Source organism: Ostrinia furnacalis, unplaced genomic scaffold (assembly GCF_004193835.3).
Source record: "Ostrinia furnacalis isolate ACB-3 unplaced genomic scaffold, ASM419383v2 OfSCF5816, whole genome shotgun sequence".
Lineage (NCBI taxonomy): Eukaryota > Metazoa > Arthropoda > Insecta > Lepidoptera > Crambidae > Ostrinia > Ostrinia furnacalis.
This window is the reverse complement of record NW_021136055.1, coordinates 402659-428693: the sequence shown is the minus strand read 5'-3', so window position 1 is coordinate 428693 and position 26035 is coordinate 402659. Positions and strand designations below refer to the sequence as shown.

Sequence of the window (26035 nt, the reverse complement as noted above, 5' to 3'; positions counted from 1 at the left end):
GTTATTGTTCTAACTTAAACCGTTTATGAACTATTACTGTGTGACCATCAAATTTGAGTGTAAATGAGAAGTACCCATAAATAATCTGTTCGTTCATTGACGTAGTCCGTTTCGGTTTAACTGTAAATAGGTACACAAATGGTACAATTAGTATCAGTTTCATGTTCGCTTTTTTATCGTCCGGCAACCAACTGCCGGCTCTCGCCGTGTCACGTATGTCCTGCGCCCAGATATTTCGCTGCGTATGCATAACGTGAGCCGTTCTTTATCTTCCACCATTTCATTCATTCTATTTATGGGCTGTAGCTCTTCTGAATCGGTGAAGATTGTGCAGGGCATCTAGATCCAATAGATGACATTGGTACAGTCAGGGGTTTTGCCTGGGTGAGCCGAGTTGACCTTCCATTTTTTTATTAAGCGCTCCAAATGATCAAGAGTTGGTAAATGCTTTTATAAACGTATCAGCATTGACTGAAAGCGGTGCTGTTCAAAGACTGTGTAAGTGAACTGAGCATTACATTTTGCTGCAGGAGCGTCACAATTAAGTCCTAAGAAGCATCTTGCCTTTGCTTACATTCGTTTACTAATACATTGTATGGAAACTGAGTTGTTTCAAATTCATCTGAACTGCGTTTGCCGTTGACTGTAGTCTTCAGAAACATGGTTCTAGGATGCCTTTAAATTCACGAGTTGATAGTGTACAGCTATAATTATGCTGTGTTTAATTTAAATAATAAATACCTACTATAATTGGGATTCTAATATTCAATAAAATAACAAATCTTTCATCTTTATAATATTGGTACAGATATAGTTCCGGGAGACGTTAAAAAATATTCTGGATCTGCTCGCTAGTATTCTACTTTGGACTAAGTAGGTATGGGGCATGTTTCGTCAGTCCGATTCTTTCACAGGATTGTATGGACAGAGCTCTAAAGCTTCCGGGTTCCACTTCGGGTTTGTCATTTTGTGTGGTTAATTTCTTCCATTTGCGGGAAGATTCATCCGACCCATTTGAAGCTCGGCGACAACCTCGAGTCCTGTCTTGGCGGCGCTGGTGCGCCGGAAGATGGCTTACGTAGTTGACTCCTCCATTGAGTACATTACTAATTGAATACTCCATTTCGTTGGATGTGTTAGCGGTGAGGTGGTCTTGTGATGCGACCATTTATGCTCGCTCTGAGCTCATTTATTCCTGCTGCAGGAGAGCTGAGCATTTCTGCATTTGGCTGCTCATTCTTAGTGAACTTTGCTTACATTCGTTTACTAATACATTGCATGGAAACTGAGTTGTTTCAAATTAATCTGAACTGCGTTTGCCTTAGGCTGCAGTCTTTGGAAACGTGGTCCTGGGATGCCTCCAGTTTGAAGTGTTGATACGCTATGTGCTCGCTCTGAGCTCACTTATTCTTCTTCTAGAAGAGAGCTGAGCATTTCCGCATGTAGCTGTTGATACACGTTTGTTTAGGTGCTTATTAAGCGCTCCAAATGATCAAGAGTTGGAAAATGCTTTTATAAACGTATCAGCATTGACTGGAAGTGGTTTTGTCAGTTCGTTGCCACATTTTTCGAGGTTCAATGTTGTTGTTATAACTGTGGTTATTCCATACTTAGCGGCGCGCCGTGCCCGGCTTCGCACCGGTAGGTATATTTGAATAGGCCTTTATTAATCAGGTTTTTTAAATATTCAATACTAAAATACAAATCTTTATTAGTGCCGATTGCCATATCGCTTCTTGGAATGGCGTCCGTCTGGAAACATTGGCATTATGGATACTTCAGATATTATTTTTATGATGATGGTGATTATTATTATGGCGGTATGTATTGCCCCGCGAGCGTGACACCCGCAAGTGTCCTTTTCATACAAGTAATTATTGTTTGCGTGGAATACGCACGCGGAGGGTGGGGGACGCAGGCCATCCCGCGTGCGTGATGAAATCCACACGATATTAAAAACACCCTAAATACAAAGTTTTTAAGAAATTGCCTCGTCTGTGACATTTGAGGCGCCATTATGCTCGCTTTGATGGATGGATGGGTGAGCTAAGCATTCTTGCATTTGACCGCCGAAGTAAAAGCACAGGTAAAATTGTTTATTATGTAATTACAGCATGCCTTGTCAGAACTGTAAAATAAGGGGGTATTAATTTTTTTGGAACGCAGAATTGATTTGGGAAACCGGAATTTTACTTTTAAAATATAGATTCACTAACAATCACCAGGTGGGAGAGTTTTCAAAACTCGTCTGGGTGGGTACCACCCTCTTACTTATTTATGTATCAAGCGCCAATTGGACCTGGGTATCACCTGTATACGGATGACAGCACGTCTAGCGAAACTACTCTTACGTAGTAATTGGTGCTATTTTGTATCAAAAATGGGATGTGCTGTCCGCTGTACTTACTCGGTTTGAGTTACTGGGTTAAATGCACAACCCAATACTGAATTACTGAGTTGGCGCGATTTGCTGTTACCCACGTCTGAACTAAGGTACGAGTTCGTAGCAGCAAACGGCGTAAGCGCCAATGGAATTGCAATGGTACGCCAATGGTTTCTATGTAATATGAAATACAGACGGCGTGTCGCTACTCGCTAGCAACGGATGCTATTTCATAAATACTAGAAGCTTAGGCTGATTTTCATCACTTTAATTTTAACCGGTGTGTACTTTGATAGACTGTTGACGTTTGTTAAAGTTAAATTAAGGTGGTGACAGGTCATACTCAATGCTGCTGTTACGAATTCATACCTTAGTGGTAGTTTTGATCTTAAGGGTAAAAGAGCCAGTGAAATTACGGGAATAAGGCATAACATCTTAGTCCTTAGCTCTAAGTAGGCGGCTGGAAAAGTCGCTTACGCTCTTCGGGCTCAAATAGACCTAAGCGACAGTTTTTCCATCGCCTATTTTATAGAGCATAATTATTTGGGATATAATATCATCTATGTCCAATAGGGTAGTAAACGACAACAGACGAGCTAGCATTATAGGACGTAGCACACTTATCAAAAGGGATCGTAACCGTATCAACTCGAACTCGTTTGTTCGAAACTTCATACTGCAACCGCATCGTGACGTAAACGCCTCGCCTTGCGGTTGACAGCGTGAAATACGGTGTTGATCCCTTCCAGAGTTGATAAGTCTGCTTTGACTTTATGCGACACGCGATAAAATGTGGTTCGGTTAATAATCGTTTAGATTATGCTACAACGCATAATATTGCGTGGTTCATGCTAGCCCACACAATCTTGGTAGGAGGCTTCGCAAGCGACACTTGTGTCATGTGTGGTAGGTACATACAAGCCAGCAGTGAATATTTTTATTTATTTACATTTTTTTTTTAATTATTACACATACATCGTCGCTTGCCTCTCTAACTGACGTAACTGACATTTTGCAAAATTTTCAGGCGATTAGACAGATCGATTCGTCTTGCGAAACTGATTAAGATGGTGTAGATAACTCAGTTTCGAAAAAAATGTCAGATACGTCAGTTAGAGAGGCAAGCGACGAAATATTTAGCCGTTACATCTCCAATCCAAATTGTGTCTTAAAGCCTCTTGAGGTTTGTCCAGACTCTACTGTTCTATACTAATCAGCCCCTCCCTACTCAAACGTAGACACTTTTTGTGTCCGAGACTTGTATGTGTCTAGTGAGACGACACTATAAACTCGTTTTGGACTAAAGTGTTGGTTTAGGTCCGGACACAGCTACTCGGTGTGCCGTGCGTCCGATCGCCTCTACCGAACACCACGATACAGTTTCTGTGTGAAGCTGTGTCAGTAAAAAGGTGTCTACGTTTGTGTCTTGTGGAGTAGGTACCAGTGATGTTTTATTTACAATCAACACTTGGTGTCCGAGAACAAAGTATGTGTCTAGTGGACGACATATAAACTAGTCTTGGTAAAAAGTGTTCGATGTAGATTTTTTTCTTTAAAAAATCGGTTTAGGTCCGGACACGGCTACTCGGTGTGCCGTGTGTGCGACAGTGTCCGATCGCCTATACCGGACAAAGTGTAGGTCTCTATGATGTGCCGTGTAGGTGACACAAGGTGTCTAAGTTTGCATTAAAGGACGTAGCACACTTATCGACACGGAAACGGATCGTATTTATCAACTCGAGGTGGTCAGTATTATTTGTATGAAACGCCTCGACCGCGGTTGACAACGCGGCGAAGGGCGATTCATATTGATCCCTTACCGGGTTGACAAGTGTGCTATGGCCTTTAGGCTTATAATTATTACTTTGTTAACTTTAGTTTCTTAATAAAATTGTAAGGAGCGATTAATTCAGTTTCTAAGTAATATAAAACCATCAATCTTCTACAAAAGCAACTGTTTTATTCCCAGCTCTCGTTCCCACCGCTGCAACTCCTGTGTAGCCAGGATCTACAGCTTGACCGCCAATAATCCAAATATTGAAGGTCAAGTTTGTCCCGGGGGAAAGTTAAACTGTCATTGGACCCTGTTGAATATGTAAAATGAGGTTTTTTGTTATCCAGCCTTTTGCAATGGTAGGTAGTTGATGTGATGGACAGTTGGTACATTTGTGATATTATATCATAAATTAATTAAAATTTATTTAATTATTTTTATTTTTATTTACCTAATAAGTACGTAGATTAGTAAAGTTGTTGTACTTAAGGGTGTATATTAAGAACACTTTTGTATTTTTTGTAAAAAAAAAGTAAAAAATCTCTTATATTTAATGAAACTTATAATAATCATTATAATAAATGAAACTTAGAATAATAATATTGTAATAAATTATGTTCTTAAAAATATAATAAACAAAATAATAATTATCATTTTGTTTTCTTTTTCCTATATCTCATTATAATAGCTTTGCCTGCGACTTCATTGATTGGACTAAAATATTTAACTATCGTTCGTTTCAGCCAAATGACGTCCACTGCTGGACAAAAGCTTCCTCCAAGGTTTTCCACAATGAACGGTCCTGCGCTGCCCGCATCCAGGCTCTTCCCGCGACCTTTACCAGATCGTCGGTCCACCTAGTAGGAGGCCTGCCCACATATTTTTTTAAAATAAATCAAAGCCTTATGATTATTTGATGTAACAATCAAAGCATAGATTTTACATAGTTTATGAAGATAGTCAAAAAATATAGAAAATAAGGTGAAAGCTTAAGTAAAGATATTTCTTCCAGTCGACTATGGTGACCAGGATATAACTGGTAGGTAAGTACGTATACTAAGTAAGGTAATACAATGTGTAGGAGGTATCGATAAATCTTAGGTAATCACAAGGTGGACCAAATCACAAAGGTAGCAGGAAGGCGCTGGATGCAGGCCGCTACCAACCGGGATGTGGAAATCATTGGGGGAGGCCTATGTTCAGCAGTGGACGTCCTGTGGCTGCAATGATGATAATAATGATGATGAAAACACGTTTATTTTACATAACCACTACCTATAAGAGTAGGCGCTCACCGTTGATTTTTCGTCGGCCGATAGTTTAGTCGGGCAGTTGATCAGTATGGGCATGTATGGGAGTGCGCACACTACGCCGATTCGATTTGGCCAATTCTTCATACAAATTAAAATCAGGCACAACTATCGGCCAACTAAAAAATCAACGGTGTGCGCCTACTCTAACCTAAGTTAAACGTAATCATACGTAAATCATTGATCTTAAAGGTGATACTGTGGGTTCGATTCCCACGAAGAATGTTACTAGGTATTTAGAATCAAAATTATTTTACAGAATGCATGCAATATTAACTACTATAGTTCTAGAGGTTAAATCAGTCAGTGCTTGAGGCATACGGGAGGGTGTTTTTTACCCGACTACGGCAAAGCAAAAGGAGGGTTATGATTTTGACAGGCTATGTATGTATGTATGTATGTATGTATGTTCATTAGAGGTGGGCGCCGATATATAATTGGCCGGCGGCGGCGCGCCGACTTTTTGACTTCGGCGGCGGCGGCGTCGGCGGCGTGACCTTGTTTAACCTTTATTCATTAGGTATTTTTTTTAAATCTGCTAAAAAAGCATGTGTCGTCAAGACTAATCAGGTGATTTGCAGTTGGTTGGGGTTTGACACGGTAGAGCTACTAGAGCAGTGGTTTACCCTAGTAAATCAGCTCTCTTGATCATAGATACTTTGATATTTGGATAGCAGGTTTGGCTTAGATCAGGTTTTCGTATATTTCCTAAAGGCGAGCGTACCAATGTGTCCTTAGCATGTATTTTTGAGCTCTTTGGAAGCACACAGTTAATGATGGATTAGCTGACTGTCGGTCGACCAAAGTTAGATGCCATAATATTATGTTCAGAGCCCCGATTACGGTAATTTTTAACGTCTCCAATCCAGACGCGCTCTATCGATTCTGCGATACGATTGGTCAAAACAGCTGACGTACGCTGTTTTGATCATTACGCTGACCAATCGTATCGCAGAATCGATGAAGCGCGTCTGGATTGGAAACTTTAAAAGTTACCGTAATCGGGGCTCAGATCTTTTTTATTTATATTTATGGTCTTCCCTTGTCATCCTACGGTCCAAATTTTTAAAGTAGGTTGATTGCAGCAATGTGTCGAGAGAGATTTGAGATTTGATTTGAAATTGGCCGGAAGATAAGTTAACGACGTCTTAAATGATAATATGGTGAGACTTCGGGGCTTGCTTACATGCGCCACTTGGTCAGCCAAGCATTATTGGCATTTAGCTGACTTTGCAACAGTGTAGTCACTTTAAGATCACAGTTACATTTGAGGAAAGCCGCAGCGTTCTGGTGTCTGAGCTGCTTTACCAGTAAATGTTGTAGAGTATCGGACCAAGTAAAATTTTCAAATCTAATGAATAAAGGAGGTAAGTTGCACTCGATTTGCATTGAATTAATTGGTGAGGTGTTCATTGCTCCTAATATAAGTCGCAAATTCTTATTTTGGATTTTTTCAAGTTTCTCTACAAGTTTCTTATCAGAGGCAAAACAAAAGAATGCATATTCAAAATGGCTTCTTACCAAAGATTTATATAATAATAAAAGTATTTTAGGATCTGCACCCCAATTGGTTCCAGTAAGAGATTTAAGAATATTTGTAGCACGTAGAGATCTTTCTATAAGGCAATCAACATAGGGTTTCCAAGAGAAGTTTTGTTGGAAAGTAACACCTAAGAATTTTGCACCTGATTCCAGTGGTAGTTCTTGATGGTTATATTTAATACCCGAACTTAATAAATGTATGCAGCGTTTCTTAAAAACAACAACTTTACTTTTATTTGCATTTACATCTAAATTCAAATACGATAGATAATTATGCAGTTTATTAAGTAGTACATTTATTTTGCTTGTTAACGTGGACAAATTTGGGCCTTGAGTATATATTGCTAAATCATCTGCAAATTGTAAATTACATATTTGGGGATCAGGTCCCAAAATTTCATTTAGCCTATGGATGTATATAATATACAATAACGGGCTCAAAATACCTCCTTGACAAACTCCTTTGAAAGAGAGTCTTGGACCATATAAAAAACATGAAAATTACTATGCAACTACATTAGCAAGTTTGAACAGTTCAGTATTCTGAAAATCTTGTTTTATACTTTTTCAGCGTCGTTTTTTGTCGTAGTTGGGTTTTGGGATGTCAAACCAACGTCAGCGAGACTTCAAAATAAATGTGCTTCAGTGGGCTGAGTGCGAGTTTACACCAAACGCGCTCACTGTATGAAAATTTTAGTTCTTGAACGTTTCCCGCTAGGGGCACTGTACAATCCGTCATACATTTGCCATTCTTTGACGCGCTCACTAGTGAAAACTCACTCTAGGTCCTCAGTGGGTCTAGACAAAGTGCAAATTAAAATCGCAAACCAGTCGATAAGTGGTCGAAAAGCCCCTTTTTTGTATGGAGTTTTGACGGATTCGATTTTCGATTCGATCAAAAAGTGCGTTTTGTCTAGGGGGGCAGGTATAGATGACCCACGCTGAACTGTCCCGCCAAACTCAATGACAGGGGGGCGCTACCATCGTTCAACTATATGGTTTCCAACATGGCAAAAATCTGAAACAGCGATCCGGTATTGACGGTGGCGCCCCACTGTCAATGGCATCGACAGGACAGTCCAGTATTTTGGAACTATATGCTCTGTCACGTCATAAATGTCAATGGGTGATGGACTCCGACTCCGCTCCCATACCTCAAGCACTGACTGATAAACGCTAGACTTAAAGTTCAGTAGCCTTATTCACTTAACAAAACTTGAACGACAACAAATCGCTGAGGTGAGTTCCCTTATTTTCCTGTGTACCCTTGGCTGTTCCCTTGATGGTACAGTGGAAAATAAATTTTAACCGCTGTACCCTTGGCCGTAAAACCCAACCAACTTAAATTGTACACGTGACCAAGAGGACTAGCTTTTCCTGAATTTGGCCAAAAAACAAAAACAAATGAACATCGAGAAAAACAAATGAAGTAACATGGACGTAAATAAAAGTAAATCCTAATTATAATTAATTAAGTACTTATAATAAAGACAATATTACGCCATTTTCCTGTACCACTTCTGAAATGTCAAAATTGTAGTACTGTCGACCGTCATGTAATAAAACAATACCGCCATTCCTCTCAATAAAACAAGGTATATCATCGTCAATGCAATTAGCTTCCATGATAAAATTCACAAAAAATATTGTAAAATCAGTTATGAAATAACATTCACAGGGACAATTGGGCAGAAGAATAATATCAAGATATCATATTTCTTTTTCAGAATAATAAAAATAGCCAAGTGCGTGTCGTAGTCGTGCCACCACGTGCAATGTAGGGTTCCGTAGTTGTCCGTCGTTAACACAATATATTTCAGAAAAACCAAGCAATTACTTAATCTAATCACTTTATTTAATATTTTCTTCTAAGGAATTTTCACTAGTTAAGAAATTTTATAATACATGAGTTAATTGACTATTACTCTAAAAAGAAACGGTAACATTAAATAATAAGTTCAATATCAATCCTAAAATAGGTACAGGATTACACTTAAAATGTAAAACTATAGTCTCAATCTCATTAAACATAGGTAAATATTAAATCTCATTAAATATGGGCAACTAAAAAGTATCATCTAACTCCTAACTTACGAAGTTTGACCTTTCATCATCAGCTCACCTAAAAAATCTGAAGTAATACAACTGTATGTACATACGTACCTAAAATATTTAAAGAATTATTCTCCAACTCGTAACGGTTAAGGAGTTTTACCTTCCATCATCACCTCATCAACATTAGATGATGACTACCAGATGCATATACTTGAATATCTTTAGAATAAATATTAAAAACGATATACATGCCTATAAAATTTAAAGGTTGTCCTCGATTTCCCTAGGATCCCATCATCAGATCCTGTCTTGGTGACAATGGGACCACCACAGAAGTGTACCCTATCGAACAAAAAAAAGAATTTTGAAAATCGGTCCACAATTGACGGAGTAATCGGTGAACATAAATAGAAAAAAAAAACATTACATACAGCCGAACATATTATAACCTCCTCCTTTTTTGAAGTCGGTTAAAATGGCGTAATATTGTCTTTATTCTATGTACTAAATTAATTATAATGTACTTAATTAATTATAATTAGGTTTTACTTTTATCTACATCATTTTACTTCATTTGTTTTTCTCGATGTTCATTTGTTTTTGTTTTTTGGCCAAATTCAGGAAAAGCTAGTCCTCTTGGTCACGTGTACAATTTAAGTTAAAATTTATTTTCCACTGTACCATCAAGGGAACAGCCAAGGGTACACAGGAAAATAAGGGAAAAAGTTTGCAACACGTCTTTGTTACAATAGGGATGTTTCCTGGGTCAAAAAGCAAGAGTTTTAATTAGTCCGTCAGGTAACTTATCAAAAAATACTCTACACGTATTTTTCACTTTTTCAAACTAATGAAAATTTAAAGAGATAATGCGCGCCAAAGTTCATAAGAAGAGACCCGTGACGTCAATGCGTGCATAAAAGTGCCGCACGTTGACTTGTGACGTCGTGCGGAACTTCAACGCACCATAACTATGTAATTATTTGTTAGATTGACAAATAAAAATATATGTGTCCAATATTTTTTGATATTAAACATGACGGACTAAAAAAATTTTTTTAGGAAACTAGCCTATTATTGGAATAAGGTTGTGTGTGTTGGCATCTTTTTGGCCACTTTGGCTGTTAAGAATTATTTGACGCTATACCAGAAGACGTAGTGTGGGCAGACCAGTTCCCACTAGCTAGACTAAAAGGTAAAAGTCACGGGAAGCACCTGGATGCGGGCAGCGCCAGCAGTGGACGTATCATTCGGCTGGAAAGACGATGTCTGAGACAGTCTTAACAAAAATCAACAAAAAATATTTTTGAAAGTGTGCATGACTTTTTCATTCACAATCAACAGTAGGTAGTTCAAAGTCACAAACTGTCGCCAACGTAGTAGCCTTGACCTTGAAGCAGCCACGAGCTATGAATTTGAAATACTGGCACTCATCCAATTTCCTAAGAGGTGTATTGTTGATTGTTGCCAAGTGTGATTTGCCTGCCAACTGTTGGATTCGGTTTTGTAGTGGAGCAATAAAATAAAACTGTAAGGTTCTATTTATGTACCCTACTAGCTTTCCGCCCGCGGCTTCGCCCGCGTGGAATTTTGCCTGTCACAGAAAAACTATCGCGCGTGTCCCTGTTTCAAAAACCGGGATAAAAACTATCCTATGTCCTTTCCCGGGACTCAAACTATCTCCATGCCAAATTTCTACAAAATCGGTTCAGTGGCTTAGGCGTGAAAGCAAGACAGACAGAGTTACTTTCGCATTTATAATATTAGTAAGGTATATTAAGTAATACCTTAAAAGGTCTATACCTTAAGGTAGCGCTTCTTAACTAAGTCAGTGCCTGAGGTATGGGAGCACCACGACTTTGACTTATGATGTGACAGAGCATACAAATCTGAAGGAGATTGGAGTCTCGTTGACGTTTGACCGTCACAAAACGACCGTCACCACGCCGCTACCTCAGGCACAGACTTAGTTAGCTAGGATCTTTTAACTTATTGGAGACTTATACGTTGCTTTTTGTCTGTTATTTGAGTCTTCCATCTATAAGAAAAAACATCATCTTCTGTTATCATTTATTTCAAACACGTCATTATAATTTTTTTTGTGTATCGAAGTATAATTTTAATTTTCACGGAGTCCTGCAATATTCGTTGAAAAACAAACTGTCGCTTTCGGTGAAATCTAACAGATCTTTTGACCCTAAACCATGTGCACTCATTGAGGGAGTAGAATGGTATGTAAACAGTAATTGCTTATCTCGATTCGTGATTTTCCTCGATGCAGGATTCTCGTAGTCATACCCATACACTTCTAAAGAATGGTAGGATTCTTCCAAATCTGTATTATAATCTACCTTCTTCCTTTTTGAACTAACTTCGGAGTATTTCCCTGTAACTGAAGGTGTGTACGGTACAGGTTTGCTTTTATTCTTAGTAGATTTCGTACTCGGAGATATAACTTTTCTTCTTTTAAACATGCATTCGGGAAAGCCGAAATCTTTATGTTTTCTGTGAGAATCTTCGAAGTGTATAGTCTTCTGGCATCTACGTTTATTCTGGGCTATAACCTGCAAAGCTTGGTACAAGTTCTGTGGTTCCTCAAATACGTCATCGTCCATTCTTAGCTGCTCTTTGAATAAATTAAGCAGTGTCTTCTTCTTTTCCCTTCTGGAGGAGGTTTTCTTCGTTTCTACTACACTTTGCGTTTTCAATTTCTTCGTCATCGGCTTTCTCAAGAAAGAGAACGATTCGGCGTGGAATTTCTTCTTCCTTGGACATTTCAATGGCACCTCGCGTTGGGGAGATGAATAACCTTGATCAAATTCTAGATCTTTCAGGCAGTAGAACTGATTAGAAGGCTGTGATGTCTCAGTTTTCTCAGGGCACCTAACGTTGAGTTTTTTGGCCACTGACTCGTCAATTTCTAGTGGAATTTTAGTGGAGCTAGCATCGCTGGGAGGGTTCGGCGCTTTATCATACTCTGCCTTTACATTATAAACACTGATTGTTGTTTCTAGGAGATCTACGAAGAAATTATAAAGTCCTTTGTCTTTCTCATTGGTAGCTTCTTGTGTCGGCTCTTTTTTATTCTCAGCCACTAGAGTCGTTGGGTCATCAATCCTGACCCTCTTATCCTTTCTGCTTTTCCGTCCTTCCATTATCTCTCTTGCTAAAACTGATGCTACTTCACTTATGTTTTGTTCTATAGCATCTTTATTCTGCTGACCTTTCTTGACTAGAACAGGCAAGTTGGACCAGTTGAACGAGTCGTTTTCAGAGTATATCGAAGGCGTCTGAATTATGTCCTTCTTCGATTGTAAAACGACCACTTGTTCTTGTTTTATTTCTTTGTCTACTTCATCGTTCAGTGCTTTAGATCTAAATTTAGTTTTTCTTTTAGGTCTAGCTTCTTTTAAGTCGTCATTTGTCAAATTATCAGTTCTTCGTCTAACATTATTGTGTCTTCTTACCTTCTTCTTGCATAGAGGATCGTTGGCGTCAGGATATTGGGTACCAGTGGTGGATTTGGATAGAATGGTCAGAACTGAAGCTAGAAACTTCTTGTTGCCGGGTCGTGGTCTAGGTGGAGCTTTTATAGGTCTCTCTTGGACTTGGTTTGTCACTGGAATACAAAATTTTACGTAACGTCAATAAAATATACCTACCTCGGGTCAAGTAGGTAAGTAAACTATGATATCTTTTAATATTTCAAGTAAACCAATCACCATGCTAAACTAAACAGAGCTTGCAGTGAAGGTATCGGCCAACGGGACTATTCCCACATCTTGTTCCCACCGCTGCAACTCCTGTGCAGCCAGGATCTATAGCTTGACTGCCAATAAAAACCCAACCAGTGAAGGCCAAGTTTGTACTGGGTAAAGAACTGTCATAGGTCCCACAAGGAAATTAAATTAGCGGATGAACAGGGTCAGGAAAGCAAGAGATTTTGCTCTATGACGCTTTTCTTTGAGAGAGGTTAAAGTCCAGCTGTGAACGGACATTGGCTGATTTTACCTATGCCACCAGCGGGATTCGAACCCGCAAGCTCACGTCTAAACAACCCAAGTGCCAGCAACTTACCCAGCTCATTGATGGCCTTAATCGTCTTCTTCTCCACGTATACCCCTCTTTTCTTCAACGCATGTGGCTGGAACTCTGCGTTGCTTCGACTTTTCTTATTATGATGCTCAGAGCGCGAGGTTTTCGCGCTATTCGAAGACTTAGACTTCACCACACTGGATTTTGTTTCCATGATGAGCTAAGTCTACTGAATGGACGATGTTCAATACATTTTTGTTTTTATAATTTTTTGTTACATAATTTTTCTTGGGTTATGTCGAAAATGGGTGGGTGACGTTTGTGAGTGACAGTGGGGTGATGGGAAGGGAAAAGTAATGGTTCAAGTTAGAGGAGGTTTTATTTTTGTCTCTGGTTTTACTAAATTACATATTTTTGGAACTGGAAGCCTTGAGAACCTTTCTAGGTAAAAGCCTAAGCACTAGGTGAAGAAATCGACGCTATTTCAGAAGTTAACTATATTTTTGGGAACCTAGAAATAAAAACATAACATATCCAACCTGTAAATCAACTGACTCCTACAAAACATTTTGCCAAACAAAAAAGTAAATCAAATAAATCAAGATGGCACTGACTTGAAATGTCATTCAAAATTAGGTTAAAATTTTCAGTGAATTAAATTTTTTGGCATGGATAAGAGAAATTTTAAGAAAACAGAACAGACAGACAGAAAACAGGAGAAAAGGGATATAAAAAAGGCAGAGAAACCAGTTAAAAGAGTATTTGATTTTGACACTAACGATGGTAAAGTTCCACAGGACAAATTGGACCCAAAGAAAGGCGAAAAACAAGCTAAGAAAGTAGTTTTTTCTATAACAAATGATAGTAAAATATACCCAGACAGGGGAGACTTGAAGAAAGCCGAAAGGCTACCTATAAAAGCAATAAATGCAGTTGCAAATGACGTGAAGGTTCATCCAGATAGAGGGGATTCTGATCGCAAAATAATAAAAGTAGAGAAACCTAAGCTTACCGTGATCGTGAAGAAAGAGGAAACTAAAACTAGACCAGAAAACCTCATCTCAAAAGAAAATGTAAAGAAACCTGATACAGACGTGAACAAAATAGCTGATGATAAACGTAAAATAAGAGAGAAATACACTTTGAAGAAGAGCCCTTTACAAGTTATTCCTAATGTTATGAAGAAGGAAGAACTATTGAAAGTAGGAAATAATATCAAACCAACAGTTGCAGAAGTTAAAAGTGGTAAGCTGAATCACTATTAATTACCTATTTTGTGCTATAAAACTATGCTATAACTCGAAATAAAGTCAAGTCTATAGATTGAATTGATTAATGTATTTTGAAGGTAGCTATTGTGAATTTGTGACAGTTCTATTGCATTATTTATACGTAACTTAGTAATAACAGGATCTAAAGCCCGGTCACCGAGCATGTATAATTTCGTCCAATGACCCCAAGCTACCCATTCTTATCCTTATGACGTATGACGTTACAAAAACACCCTCCCGTGCCACTCCCAAATCTCAGGCACTGACTGACTTCTATACCTATAACTAATAATGTTCTTACTTCTTTCCCACCAGATCGACCTCCCAAAAAGCCCAGCGACGTTCCCAAAGAAAAATCCGACGAGTCCAACGAATCTAAACAATCAGTAACCACAAATAATCCACCAAAACCAGAAAAGAAGGACACAGTCCAACGAAAACCCATCATCAGAACGATCGCTTCGAAGAACGATACGAAAGTATACAAAGCAGTTACATTTGTAGATCAGAAGAAGAATAAGCCTACGTTGTTACTAAAAATACCAAACGAAACGGTGAAGAACTCTAAAAATGTAACCGAGGGTAGTGTGAATTTGAAGAAGATTACACTGAGTAAAGAAAGCATAAAAGAAAAGCCTCTGAAGAGGAAAGAGAGACGGAAGAAGGACAAGAGATCCCGGAGGATTGCCTCCCCAGTTCTTTCAGTCAAAGCTAGGTCACCACCAACTGAAGTAGCTAAATGGGCACCCTCAAGCATTAACAGGCACACAAAACCGTACTATGAAGCGTGGGTAAGCACGACGCTAGCGGCAATTTCGAAAAATTCCAGAAGAGACAAACTGTTTCTGGAGAAACAAAGCATTTTGCAAAGCTTCCAGCGAGCGCTGACAGAAAGACCAGAAACACCTGAGTTGGTATACGAAAATTTCACAGATGAAAAGTATACGGGAAGGATAAAAGTCAAGCAGAGATAAATTAACGATTTTTGTTTATTGTGTCTTTAATAGAAAGTTCCAATAAAATTATTGATGGTGATATGTAAGCACAGGTTCAGAAGTGTGAATTCTAATGAAATAAAAGAGGTTTAAGTTTACAAAATTTTGTTTTATTTATCTACAGGTGTAGAGCATTCTGAGTCTTGTCAGGCCTGTTCATCTCCGCGAATTTACATCGAAAACAAAACACGCACGATGGCCCACCTACAGGATACTATTCGACAAGGTCTCACATACGAGCGAACATTGACTCACGCACGCGTATTCTTGTGTATGATGAAAGAAAATAAAGAAAATGGTGTACTAAATACTGTGCAGTATTTAACTGCCTAAATAATAATAAAAACACAGAATGTTTTTTAAGTTGCCTCAAGACACTGAGAGGTAAATAAGTAGTTAATATTATTCATGATAATTCATGCTAAATCATGTATTTCCGCAGTTTGGCACCTCACGTCACACCATTTTACCGAAGTCAGCCCTATAGCTTCGGCGCAGTGCCGATTACTGACGTTTGTCAACAAAATGGTGCTTGACTCTTGAGACAAGCTAAATTACACCATATTGTTAATGACATTGAGCATACATTTTTTTAAATACCTTCGCGAAGTAAAACTTCTGTACGTAGTACATTATTATTATTCTGTGGTCTTGTGGCCTAATTCACGTATTTTGACACAGTCAAAATCTCGCTGACGTTCAGAAGTCGTCCCATTGAAAAACTGTAACAGGTCTAAATCCGTATTCACAAGGGTCATTTCGATAGAACGATAACTCGATAGGATCGCAAACTTTTTGGCTACTTTGAGTGTCACGAACTATTTGATGCTGACTGTAGGTACTTACATAACAGGTTGATTTTCCCGAGACTGCCTTAGCCCTCGTTGCCTTTAACTAAGAATACCTACTTTATTGGATGACATCCCATCTCGAACATTGATTCTTCCAGTGACTTGGCCCACTTTTATCTTGCTGCACGGGCCACGTCGCACGGAAGTCGGAAGACTCCTTAAAATTCATATTTATTTACGCAACTTCATATTTACCTACAGAAAGAATGTATGAAAATTATTTCAGATATCATGCGTATAAGTAAGATGCGTAAAAAACTAATAACATGCGAACGAAACCAGTAGTAAGTTAACTAAATCAAAAGGCTAACGCCTTAATTTCACAAATGTTTCACTTCGCCGGACGACATTAGTTCATCTAGTCGTTCTAGGAACTCCACCGGGTCGTTGTATGTATCGAAGCTTAGGTTCCATCTGGATGTTATGTTTTCGGTCTGATCCATGGTGTACGACATGTTAGGTTTGTCGTTGTCTAGTTCTTGGTGCATCTCTGTGTCTTCGAAATCGGTTTCTGACTCACTGTCTTCGGCGGACTTACTGGCGGACTGGACTGGTTGATGGGACTGCTTGGTTCTGAGTACTTCTGTGAGGTTCTGTCTCAGTTCTTGTACGGTTCTGTTCTCCGTTTTTATGTTTCTTCTTTTGCACTCGTTCTCAAGTTCTGTCTTCTTGAGTTTGTATATCCAAGATGTCGGTTCTGACATGTGTAATTTTCAATTTGATGCGAAGTTTTGCGTTCCTTGTGGTCTTTCGCTTCTCTAGCGATCTGGTGTTCCCTGTAGGTTCCGTGGGTTATTTAGTTGGGCGCCATTGCAACGGGGCGTCTAAGCTAGCTCAGTCTGACACCCCGCTGTTTAGTACTAAGTCCCAGTTCGCCTTCTGCGATGAGGGATGTGTACCTATCCAGGATGCCTACAGGGATATTTGACCAAGGAAACGCACAATCAATAACACAATGGCACTTATAATTCAGGTTCCACAATGGTTCACTTATTCTAGTTTCACTGACTCTAAATCGCTATCGTTTAATAATGAGCAAGTTTACGAGTACTTTACAAGTTATATCACAATTTACTAATTACAACAAGAGGAATAATGACGCGCCCGGTTCGCGTCCCGTTAGCTAGTTTTCGTATCCGCGAGAGGGGCGGCGCCCTGTGCGAGGTTTATCGAGTGTTAGTCTGGATACTTATAACTAGGGGGGTAGGATGTGGTTCGTTAGCTCAAGCCAGAGACCGAAGCCTCGATAGTGAGTACGACCACTAGGGAAAGGCGTTGGACCTACGAGGTGAGGGGGTGTGAAGTTCAGGAAGGGTGGCAGCAGGATTGCTACCGCAGGTTCGGGATGAGTATCTCATGCACTACTCGGTAAGGACGAGAACCGGTTGGCTATCAACGATAGAACGTCTCGACACGACGCTATATGGCAAGCCGCGGATTAATGACGAGGTATCGGATCAAGCCAGAGTCGAACAGTTAGGGTTAGTAAGGAACAATGTGGATAGCTATTCGCTAGGGACTCTGTGCAATGCAGCCGAGGGAACGATAGACGCGCGCGCGAACGTCTGGCTGTTGCAATGGCTCCCGAGCGAATGCTAGGCGCCCGCGGTCGCCGCCGTCTCATATATTAGCTCGGTCCGTGCGGCGTGCGGCCGCGCAGCCGTAGGGTTGTCAAAATCTCTGCGCTCGGTGCTAGGGTTGTCGATGCGTCGCGGGGCGCGTCACAAGGTCATTGCTGATTCGACAAAATATCACTTGCACAATTACTTACTTAGTGAAAGAGCTGAATTCCTATTACTTAGCAGATAATAATTATGTTCACACAAGGTGATTCAAGATAATTATTATAAAATGCGAAAGTGTAACTAGTGTAACTCTGTACGTTTTTTTTCAAACCGATTATAATGATCCAGCTTTTGCCCGCGTGTAATTTGGGTTTTGTCTGTCACAGAAAAACTTTAACCTGCGCATCCCTGTTTCAAAAACCTGGATTTAATAAAAACTATCCTATGTTTCTTTCCCAGGACTCATGCTCAAACTGATTGTTAGATGCATTTTCCTATATTTTTATTTTCTTGCCCCAAGTAAAAAGAAAGACTATAATTATACAAAATTTTGCGGTGTTAAAAAAAATACAGAAAGCGTTCGGAAATTAAACAAGAAAATAAGAATTATCGGAAGGATTATTGACATGATGAATTTTATGCTCAAATCTCGGAATTGATCAAAACAATACGGGCAGGCATAAAGGTAGCCAGGAAGGCGCTGGACGCAGGCCGCTACCAACCGGGCAGCATGGAAAGCATTGGGGGAGGCCTATGTTCAGCAGTCAAGTGGACGTCCTATGGCTGAGATGATGATGATGATGAATACGGGCAGAGGTGTATAAATAATACCAAAATGTAGGCTGTTTCATGTGCTATATTTGATAATAATAGAACATTAATAAGATTAACTATTACGATAGCCGTTACATTTCTAATGAAATTCATACAAAAATATGCCAATAATATAATTGGACGTGAAAGAGTATATTTTTAATTTAAAAATAACACATACACAAAAGGCTGTGGCAGTTTTTAAAGCTAGCTTGCCGATTGTACAATCAGCGTCAAATAAGTCGTGACACCCAAAGTGGTCAAGTTGACAACACATCCTTATTCAAATTGCAACAAAGACGTGTTGCGAAGTTTTTGGCTACTTTGGGTGTTACGAACTATTTGACGCTGACTGTATTAGACACCACGCACACTCAGACTTAGTCGGCTGGTATAGTCCGGTCGCCGAGCACGTAGAATTTCGTCCAATGACCCCAAGCTAATTACGCGCGAGCGATAAGGATGGGTAGCTTGGCGTCATTGGACGAAATTCTACTTGCTCGGCGACCGGGCTTTAGTCGCTTTTTCAATTTGTATGAAGAATCGGCTGATATACCAAATGGCTGTAGCGTGCACATGAACTGATTAACAGCCCGACCAAACTATCGGCCGACAGTCTGTAGTTTGCCTGCAGGGCGTCTTATGCCCGTTTTCACCATCAATCCCTAATTTTTAAGTGACTCCTATGAAAACAAAATTCCTGTTATGTATCGTGTTACACGTCGTGTTATAGGGGTAACTAAAAATTAGGGATTATTGGTGAAAACGGGCATTAAAGAACTATTAATAAACATACAAAATAATATAACCATTTAGTTGCAGAACTCACAAATAACATTTCTATTAAACCTATTAAGAAAGTTGTTATTTACTATTCACTTTATCCAAGACTTATCACAAACGATGCTTGCTAAGTGAATCAGCAAATCGAACGCACAGTTGAATGGAGCTCTGTGATTGGTTCGTGTGTCACCCTGTGCGTCCACGCGCACTGTGAGACCTCATAGTAATGTTTATGAATACGGGCGTAAGTTAAGGGATTTTAGCAGCAAGTGGCGAAATATAGGCAGTAATTATACAGGGTGGAATTTTGTAATGCCACCTGCAGGGAAAGTGCTCTTAATATTGAAGATAGAATTTTTTTCTCAAAGAAAACATTCCTTTATTTTTGAAAAGAAATAGAAATAGCATTCAAAGATTTCCAAAAATTTGCTTGCCATCCCCGGGAATCGAACTAACTAAAATCTGTTATAATCTTAAATTATTTTAATTATGTACAGAAAATTTTATGATATGGTAGTGAAATTTTTCGAAAATCTTTGAATGCAGTTCTCTTTCTTTTAAAGAATAAAGGAATGTTTTCTTTGAATAAAATTTTCTATCTACAGTATTAAAAGTACCTTCCCTCCAGGTAGCATTACAAAATTCCACCCTGTATTTTTGACTTATTAATAAAAAATAGAATGACATAAGGATAATCGGCTACGTTTATCTGTAGTTATTAAATTTATGTAATCTACGTGTATTTTGAAAACGAATTATTATTTGGACGCCCCTCTAATTTGAACTATAGGTACAGTCAGTGTCAAAATTAAATAGTTCACCCAAAAAAGTTCCCAAGACGTCTTTTTTACGATTGGAATAAGGTTGTGTTGTCAACTCAGATCATAGAAAGAGGTTGTCAAGTTGCCATCTTTCTGGCCACTTTGGGTGTTAGGAAGTATTTGACGCTGACTGCACATACATTATTTTATTGTTATAAAAAAGGCCATACAAAAAATTCCGTATTAAACAGCAAGGTTGGTTTTACCAATTAATTTGTTTAATAAAATTTGTAAACAAAACAAAATAGTATTTAGAAATAAACTATATTTTTGAAGTCTCTACAAGTAACATAACCTATGTCATTGTTTATTTTACATTATTTAATTCCACGACACATTTAGCATTATTAAAATATTTAATTTTGAATTAAAAATCAATTAAGCTAACGCGCTGTGAAGTCAATGTAATAATAATAAAACCTCTGCATATAAAGCTAATTTTTAAATCCGTAAATGTAAGTTTACATAAATTCTCCAAAAACTATCAAGAATTGTGTAACTTATAGAATTTGTGAAGACATTTATGTGAATTTATCTATGAAACTTACGCCCGTATTCACAAACGATGTTTGCTTAACCCTTAACCACTGACGTACGTACGTGGTTGTTTGCTTAAGCAAAGCAGAAAATCGAACGCACAGCGTTGAATAGAGCTCTGTGATTGGTTCGTGTGTCAACCTGAGCGGCCACGCACCCTGTGAGACCTCAGTCATGTTTGTGAATACGGGTGTTGGATCTACAGTACACAGTGAACATTTAAATTGCCACACTGGATGCGGCCTGCGTTCAGGACAAGGTGAACGCAGCCCTCATTATGTATGAACTACATTGTCGGTCTTTATACATTTTGTATTGATGCGATCTGACAGTGCGGGTACGAGCAAAGAACGCAAACTGACAAGTGCGGGCTGAGTTCATTTGATCTGCCGCAGACCGCATCCAGTGTGACAAATGCTTGAATATTTATTGAATATGAAAATCCCAGCTAATATTAAATGGGATAGATGATGCGGACTGCGTTCACTTGACCTGGCCGCAGGCCGCATCCAGTGTGGCAGGCAAATCCTAAGTAGATTATAGAATTGGCTAGACAATGGTGATTAAACCTAATATTGCTAATAATATTCATTTATGATATCAGTAACATTTCATTTATGATAGAAGATTATAAAATGCAAGCACGTCAAAAGTAAAACTAAGTAGGTAGGTTTTATTAAGACTCCCCGCAAACTACCGATTTTTAGTCGGCCGATAGTTGCCCAATAATAGGCCGATGCGAATCGGTGTAATGTGCGCACTTTCATACATCTCCATACAGCCCGACCCAACTATCGGCCGACAAAAATTCGGTGGTCTGCGCCTAGGCTAAACAATCAAAATAAGGAATGAAACTATTTTTATACTAAAAAACATAACATTGTGTATTATACAAATTATAAAACTATATTATAAATATTATTTTGAAAAGATAGAAACTTTAAACAAGATAAGATCTTTCCCCTATAACTGTTTTATGAGATAATAAAATTATGTTCTTAGTTTTTAATCACCATCTATAGTGTGGTTTTGTTCCCCAGTCGACGAAGCACATGATGTCGTGCCCTGCGTGCCCAAACAACTGCACGCAGGAACATGTAATGAAGGCTACAGTTACTGACAACGCCACTCTTGTGGCGGAGTTTTGGGCTGACGCTGTGTAGGTTTGTTGTCGACACGTTATAAGTTGTGGTAATAAGTTCGAAACACGTCTTTGTTTTTTTTTTTTTTTTTTTGGTTTCGTTCTTTCCTCTTGCAGGAAAAGGCAAAGGCATTCGNGTTGTTTTTATTACGAAAATATTTTAATTACTTTAGGAGTAGCTAGTATTTTAGGTTTGTCTTACCTGAATAGATACCTACCTGATTTCTGAAATTAACCTTTAACTATGGACGTCGGGTCTCAGAGGCCCACCCCCCTTTTCAATTTCTCGGTTTAAATATCTTCCCGACACGTGCTGCTCTCGATCATCTCAGTAGCTTCGGTTTTAACTGTGTTAGGACCGAGGAGGCATAAAATCGCGTCTTCCGGCACTTATTACGTGAGTAATAACCATCCAAAATTTCATCGGGGTCTGGGAGACCCGATGACTATAATTTCCATACAAAGATACTTGTATGGATGTGACTTGTCAACTATAATTTTTTTATAGTATATCATTATAATATGTTGTAAATTGTTTTAGTTTAATAATACATAATGGTAGAAAGTATCTGAGTACATCAGCTATATTATTAGCCCAACTATCTAAGTAACATTCCAGAAGTAAGGTTTTACTTGTAGATTATCCTTCTTTTGAGTTTAGATGTCTTAGAAGGTACCATTGCTGCCGATTCCGATTCTGAATGGTGTATATTTTGCCTATCAAAGCTCTCAAGGAAAGATGACACATGCCTGTAGAGATAATTTGTCTTTAGTGTTCTAGGCCACTGTTTATAATTTTTGTAAGTTTAACCCTTGTCAAAAATTTTATTTTATGTCTTTCAGAAATTCTGTTTATGTTTTTATGTTACACGGTTATCAATTAGCAAGGAAAAAAATATTAGTTTGATTTATTTTTAATCGACTGTAATTAAGGAGCCTATATGTGATGCTAAGTCAATTAACACTGAAAAACGTCTACGTTTTTAAATTTGCCAAAAAATAATTAAATAATGATTAAAAATTGATTAATTTACTACTAGATCCTTTATTAATAGTTATTAGATATATATCAACTCTTTGATAAATTCAAATTGGTTCAGATATGAAATTATGAAGAATTTAAGATAGGGGTCTGTGAGACCCGACGTCCATGGGAGTGTGATTATTTTTTCACGACTATAGTTAAAGGTTAAGTCTGATTTAATTTTGTCCAACATGTGTTTTATGATGGTCACCCTATTGCAACAATCATAGTCGAAATTTTATCAATTGAACGAGTCGCCAATTTGCCTTCGGCATTTCATAGAACAGCGAGCGTTTGTAAACTGACGACGTCGTTTGTAAAATGCGGAATCATACAATTTGCCTGCGACTATACATATATAGATTGACTCACCTTATCTTTTTCCTTTTTCTCCCGTTTCTCTTTTTCTTTTCTTTCCCTTTCCTTTTCTTTTTCTCTTTCTTTGTCCTTTTTTCTTTCTTTTTCGCTGTGCTCCTTCTGTTTGGCGGCGTCGTCTAGAACTTTCTCCTTGTCGCGTGATTTCTCGCGTTTCTCCTTGCTTTTAGTTGGGAATTTGAATGACTTGGTCTTCTTTGATTTCGAGGGACTCCTGTGAAAAATAGCAAAAGTATTAAATTATGAACATAAGGGTTGGAAACTTAAAATAATTTAGAATTTAGTCAAATATTAACAAATAAACCTGACTTCCATAGTGAACAGACCTTACTCTAGTCTACAGTGAGCCACTATAGTTATGTGATAGTTCAGTTTCAGAGATAACTAATTGGTGCCACTTTCTTGGCTAGCAGTGAATGACAGAACTTGCTCTACTGTGACGTCAACTGGTGAGCGCTACGGTTACAGTGTCTATGTCTAAAAATGATCAACTAAAAATAGAAAGTATTTATTTGACTCAAAACAGGTTAAATTTACATTTATCTTACAATTTTACAGGGTTCGAAAATATCCGATATTTATTATAAATATCAAAATATCGGATATTTATGATAATATGTTACTGTAAAAGCTCGAATTTCGNTGGAAGCAAATTATTACTTTCTATGTAAAACTCCAGACGCTGTTTTATCAATTGTTCAAAAATTTTACCTACACACGATGTTAAAGCTATCGGACGATATGAGTCTGGACTATTTTTATCTTTATTCGGTTTTAATATGGGAACTAAGCAGTCAGTCTTCCATTGACCTGGAATCAGATTTTCCTTCCACAAACTATTAATGATAAATAGAAATTTTAATAGGTTTTCTTTATTTAATTTTTTTAACATTTTATAAGAGATAAAATCCAAGCCGCAAGCGGTGTCCTTTCGTGATTTGATCGATGATATAAGCTCAGTAAACGTAAACATGCTTAACAGATAAGAATTTGCATTACTTGCTGTACAATTAGTGAAATCTAATGGTGGCGATTCTGCATGGTCTGGAGTGTATTTCGTAAGAAAATCATGAACCCAAAGCGGACAAGAATCATTCTGCGAAAACTTGCAATTATTACTTTTATTAAATTTACGTAAAGTATTCCAAATAAGAGATATGGGAGTAAATCTACTTAAATTTGAACAAAATTCTTTCCAACTCTCAATTTTCTCTGTATTAATAACACGCATTTTTAGGGCTTGTAATTTTTTAAAATGTATATAATTTTCAAGAGTAGGGTCATTTTTGAATTGCACGTAAGCTTCTTTCGAGTTTTGTACAGCATTAGCACAGCGATCATTCCACCAAGGAACCGAAAGACGTTTAGACTTTATAACTGACGATCTGTGTGGAACGAAACGTTGAGATTGACTTTTTTTATTTGAGTTTGGCATTGACATATTTACAGCTGACTTGATGATGTCACAAAAGTTGTTGTACAATTCCAAAACATTGCTATTAGACACTGTAAAATCATTCAACATTTCATTGACTAACTTTGAGTAATGTTTCCAATTAACTAGTTTAAGATTAGGATGATCAGGGATATCAGTACCTGCTGGCATGTATGTTAGACGTGGTTGCGATGCAGTTGGTAATAGTTGTATTGAGGTTATGGTGGGTAAATGATAACTACCAAGTGGATCATCGTGCACTTTCCAGTCACAGCATAAAGCTAAACAGGGGCTCACCATAGTCAAGTCGAGTCCGTTCGGTCTCCAGACATGTGTTCCCACAGTCGTGGCCTGCTTATCATTTAATAAAACTAAATCACAATCATCTAAACTATCTAAAATATCTCGTCCTCGACTGTCTACAGTGTTACAGCCCCATATGGTATGATGGGCGTTAAAATCTCCAGCTACAATAACTGGCTTTGGCAAACTTACTATTAAATCTGAAAATTTCTTTATATGAAATCTAGGTGTACTATTAGTAGGACAATAAACTGAAACTATTGTGTATGATTTATTATTGATTGTGATTTGAACTGCTAAGTTTTGTAATGAGTTATCAAAATAAGTTTGAAGTCTACAATATTGAATTCTTTCATGAATCAGAATGGCTACTCCATTATGATCATTTCCACAGTCATTTCGCTCTATTTTATAACCTTTAACCTTAAATTTGTGAGTAGGCTTAAGCCAAGTCTCAGATATTACAGCAATATCTATACAATTATCATAAATAAACTTAGTAAATAAATTGCGATTGCACAGAAAGCTCTGAGCATTCCATTGAACTATATTTATTTGGTCTTCGAATTTGATGAATTAAAATTTTTACTGAAAGTGTCTGTAAGAATATCTAAAATGTTTTTGGATGAAATAGTTGTGTTGTTGCTTTTATTTAATGTTATAATTTTAACTATTGACTCTATTAAAAGATTCATTACCGTTGCATCAGAGTTCAATATAGACATTAAGTTGTTTTCAGGCTTTGATAAGTATTTATTATTTGTTCTTAATTCTGGAAAGGTTTGTTTACTAGATATGTCTGCATAAGTGGGAGCTTTAACAAATTTCACTCTATTTTCTTGTATTTTCTTTTGTTTTATTGGACATTGTGCTGAAATACTAATATGGTTTCCTTTGCAATGAGAACATACTGCATTTTCTTTAGGAGTTGGACAATCTTTATAATTGTGTCCATTACTGCAAATTGAGCACCGTTCCTCGTTCTTACAATACTTGGAAATGTGACCATACCTCTGGCAGCGGTA

At 38.0% G+C, this 26035-nt stretch overlaps 2 protein-coding genes across 2 annotated transcripts; one reads left to right on the top strand and one right to left on the bottom strand.

Moving 5' to 3' along the window:
- Positions 1-11149: 11149 nt before the first annotated feature.
- LOC114361539 (uncharacterized) lies at positions 11150-13722 on the bottom strand. Its single transcript, XM_028316603.1, has 3 exons — positions 13711-13722; positions 13139-13316; positions 11150-12680 (listed from the first exon to the last, which is right to left on the bottom strand). Exons 1-3 carry the CDS (start codon positions 13720-13722, stop codon positions 11188-11190), a joined length of 1683 nt encoding a protein of 560 aa, XP_028172404.1. The 3' UTR covers positions 11150-11187.
- On the top strand, positions 13710-15443 carry LOC114361543 (nucleolin 2). Its single transcript, XM_028316606.1, has 2 exons — positions 13710-14341; positions 14683-15443. The coding sequence occupies exons 1-2, from the start codon at positions 13765-13767 to the stop codon at positions 15339-15341; spliced, it is 1236 nt and encodes a 411-aa protein (XP_028172407.1). The 5' UTR covers positions 13710-13764; the 3' UTR covers positions 15342-15443.
- The last annotated feature ends 10592 nt before the right edge of the window (positions 15444-26035 follow it).

Excerpts from the sequence above, each read along its gene's own strand:
- LOC114361539 (XM_028316603.1), bottom strand. Across the intron at positions 12,681-13,138 it reads TAAGGCCATCAATGAGCTGG|TGACAAACCAAGTCCAAGAG; the intron begins GTAAGTTGCTGG and ends TTTGTATTCCAG.
- LOC114361543 (XM_028316606.1), top strand. The coding sequence starts at position 13,765 with ATGGATAAGAGAAATTTTAAGAAAACAGAACAGACAGACAGAAAACAG. Across the intron at positions 14,342-14,682 it reads AGTTGCAGAAGTTAAAAGTG|ATCGACCTCCCAAAAAGCCC; the intron begins GTAAGCTGAATC and ends CTTTCCCACCAG.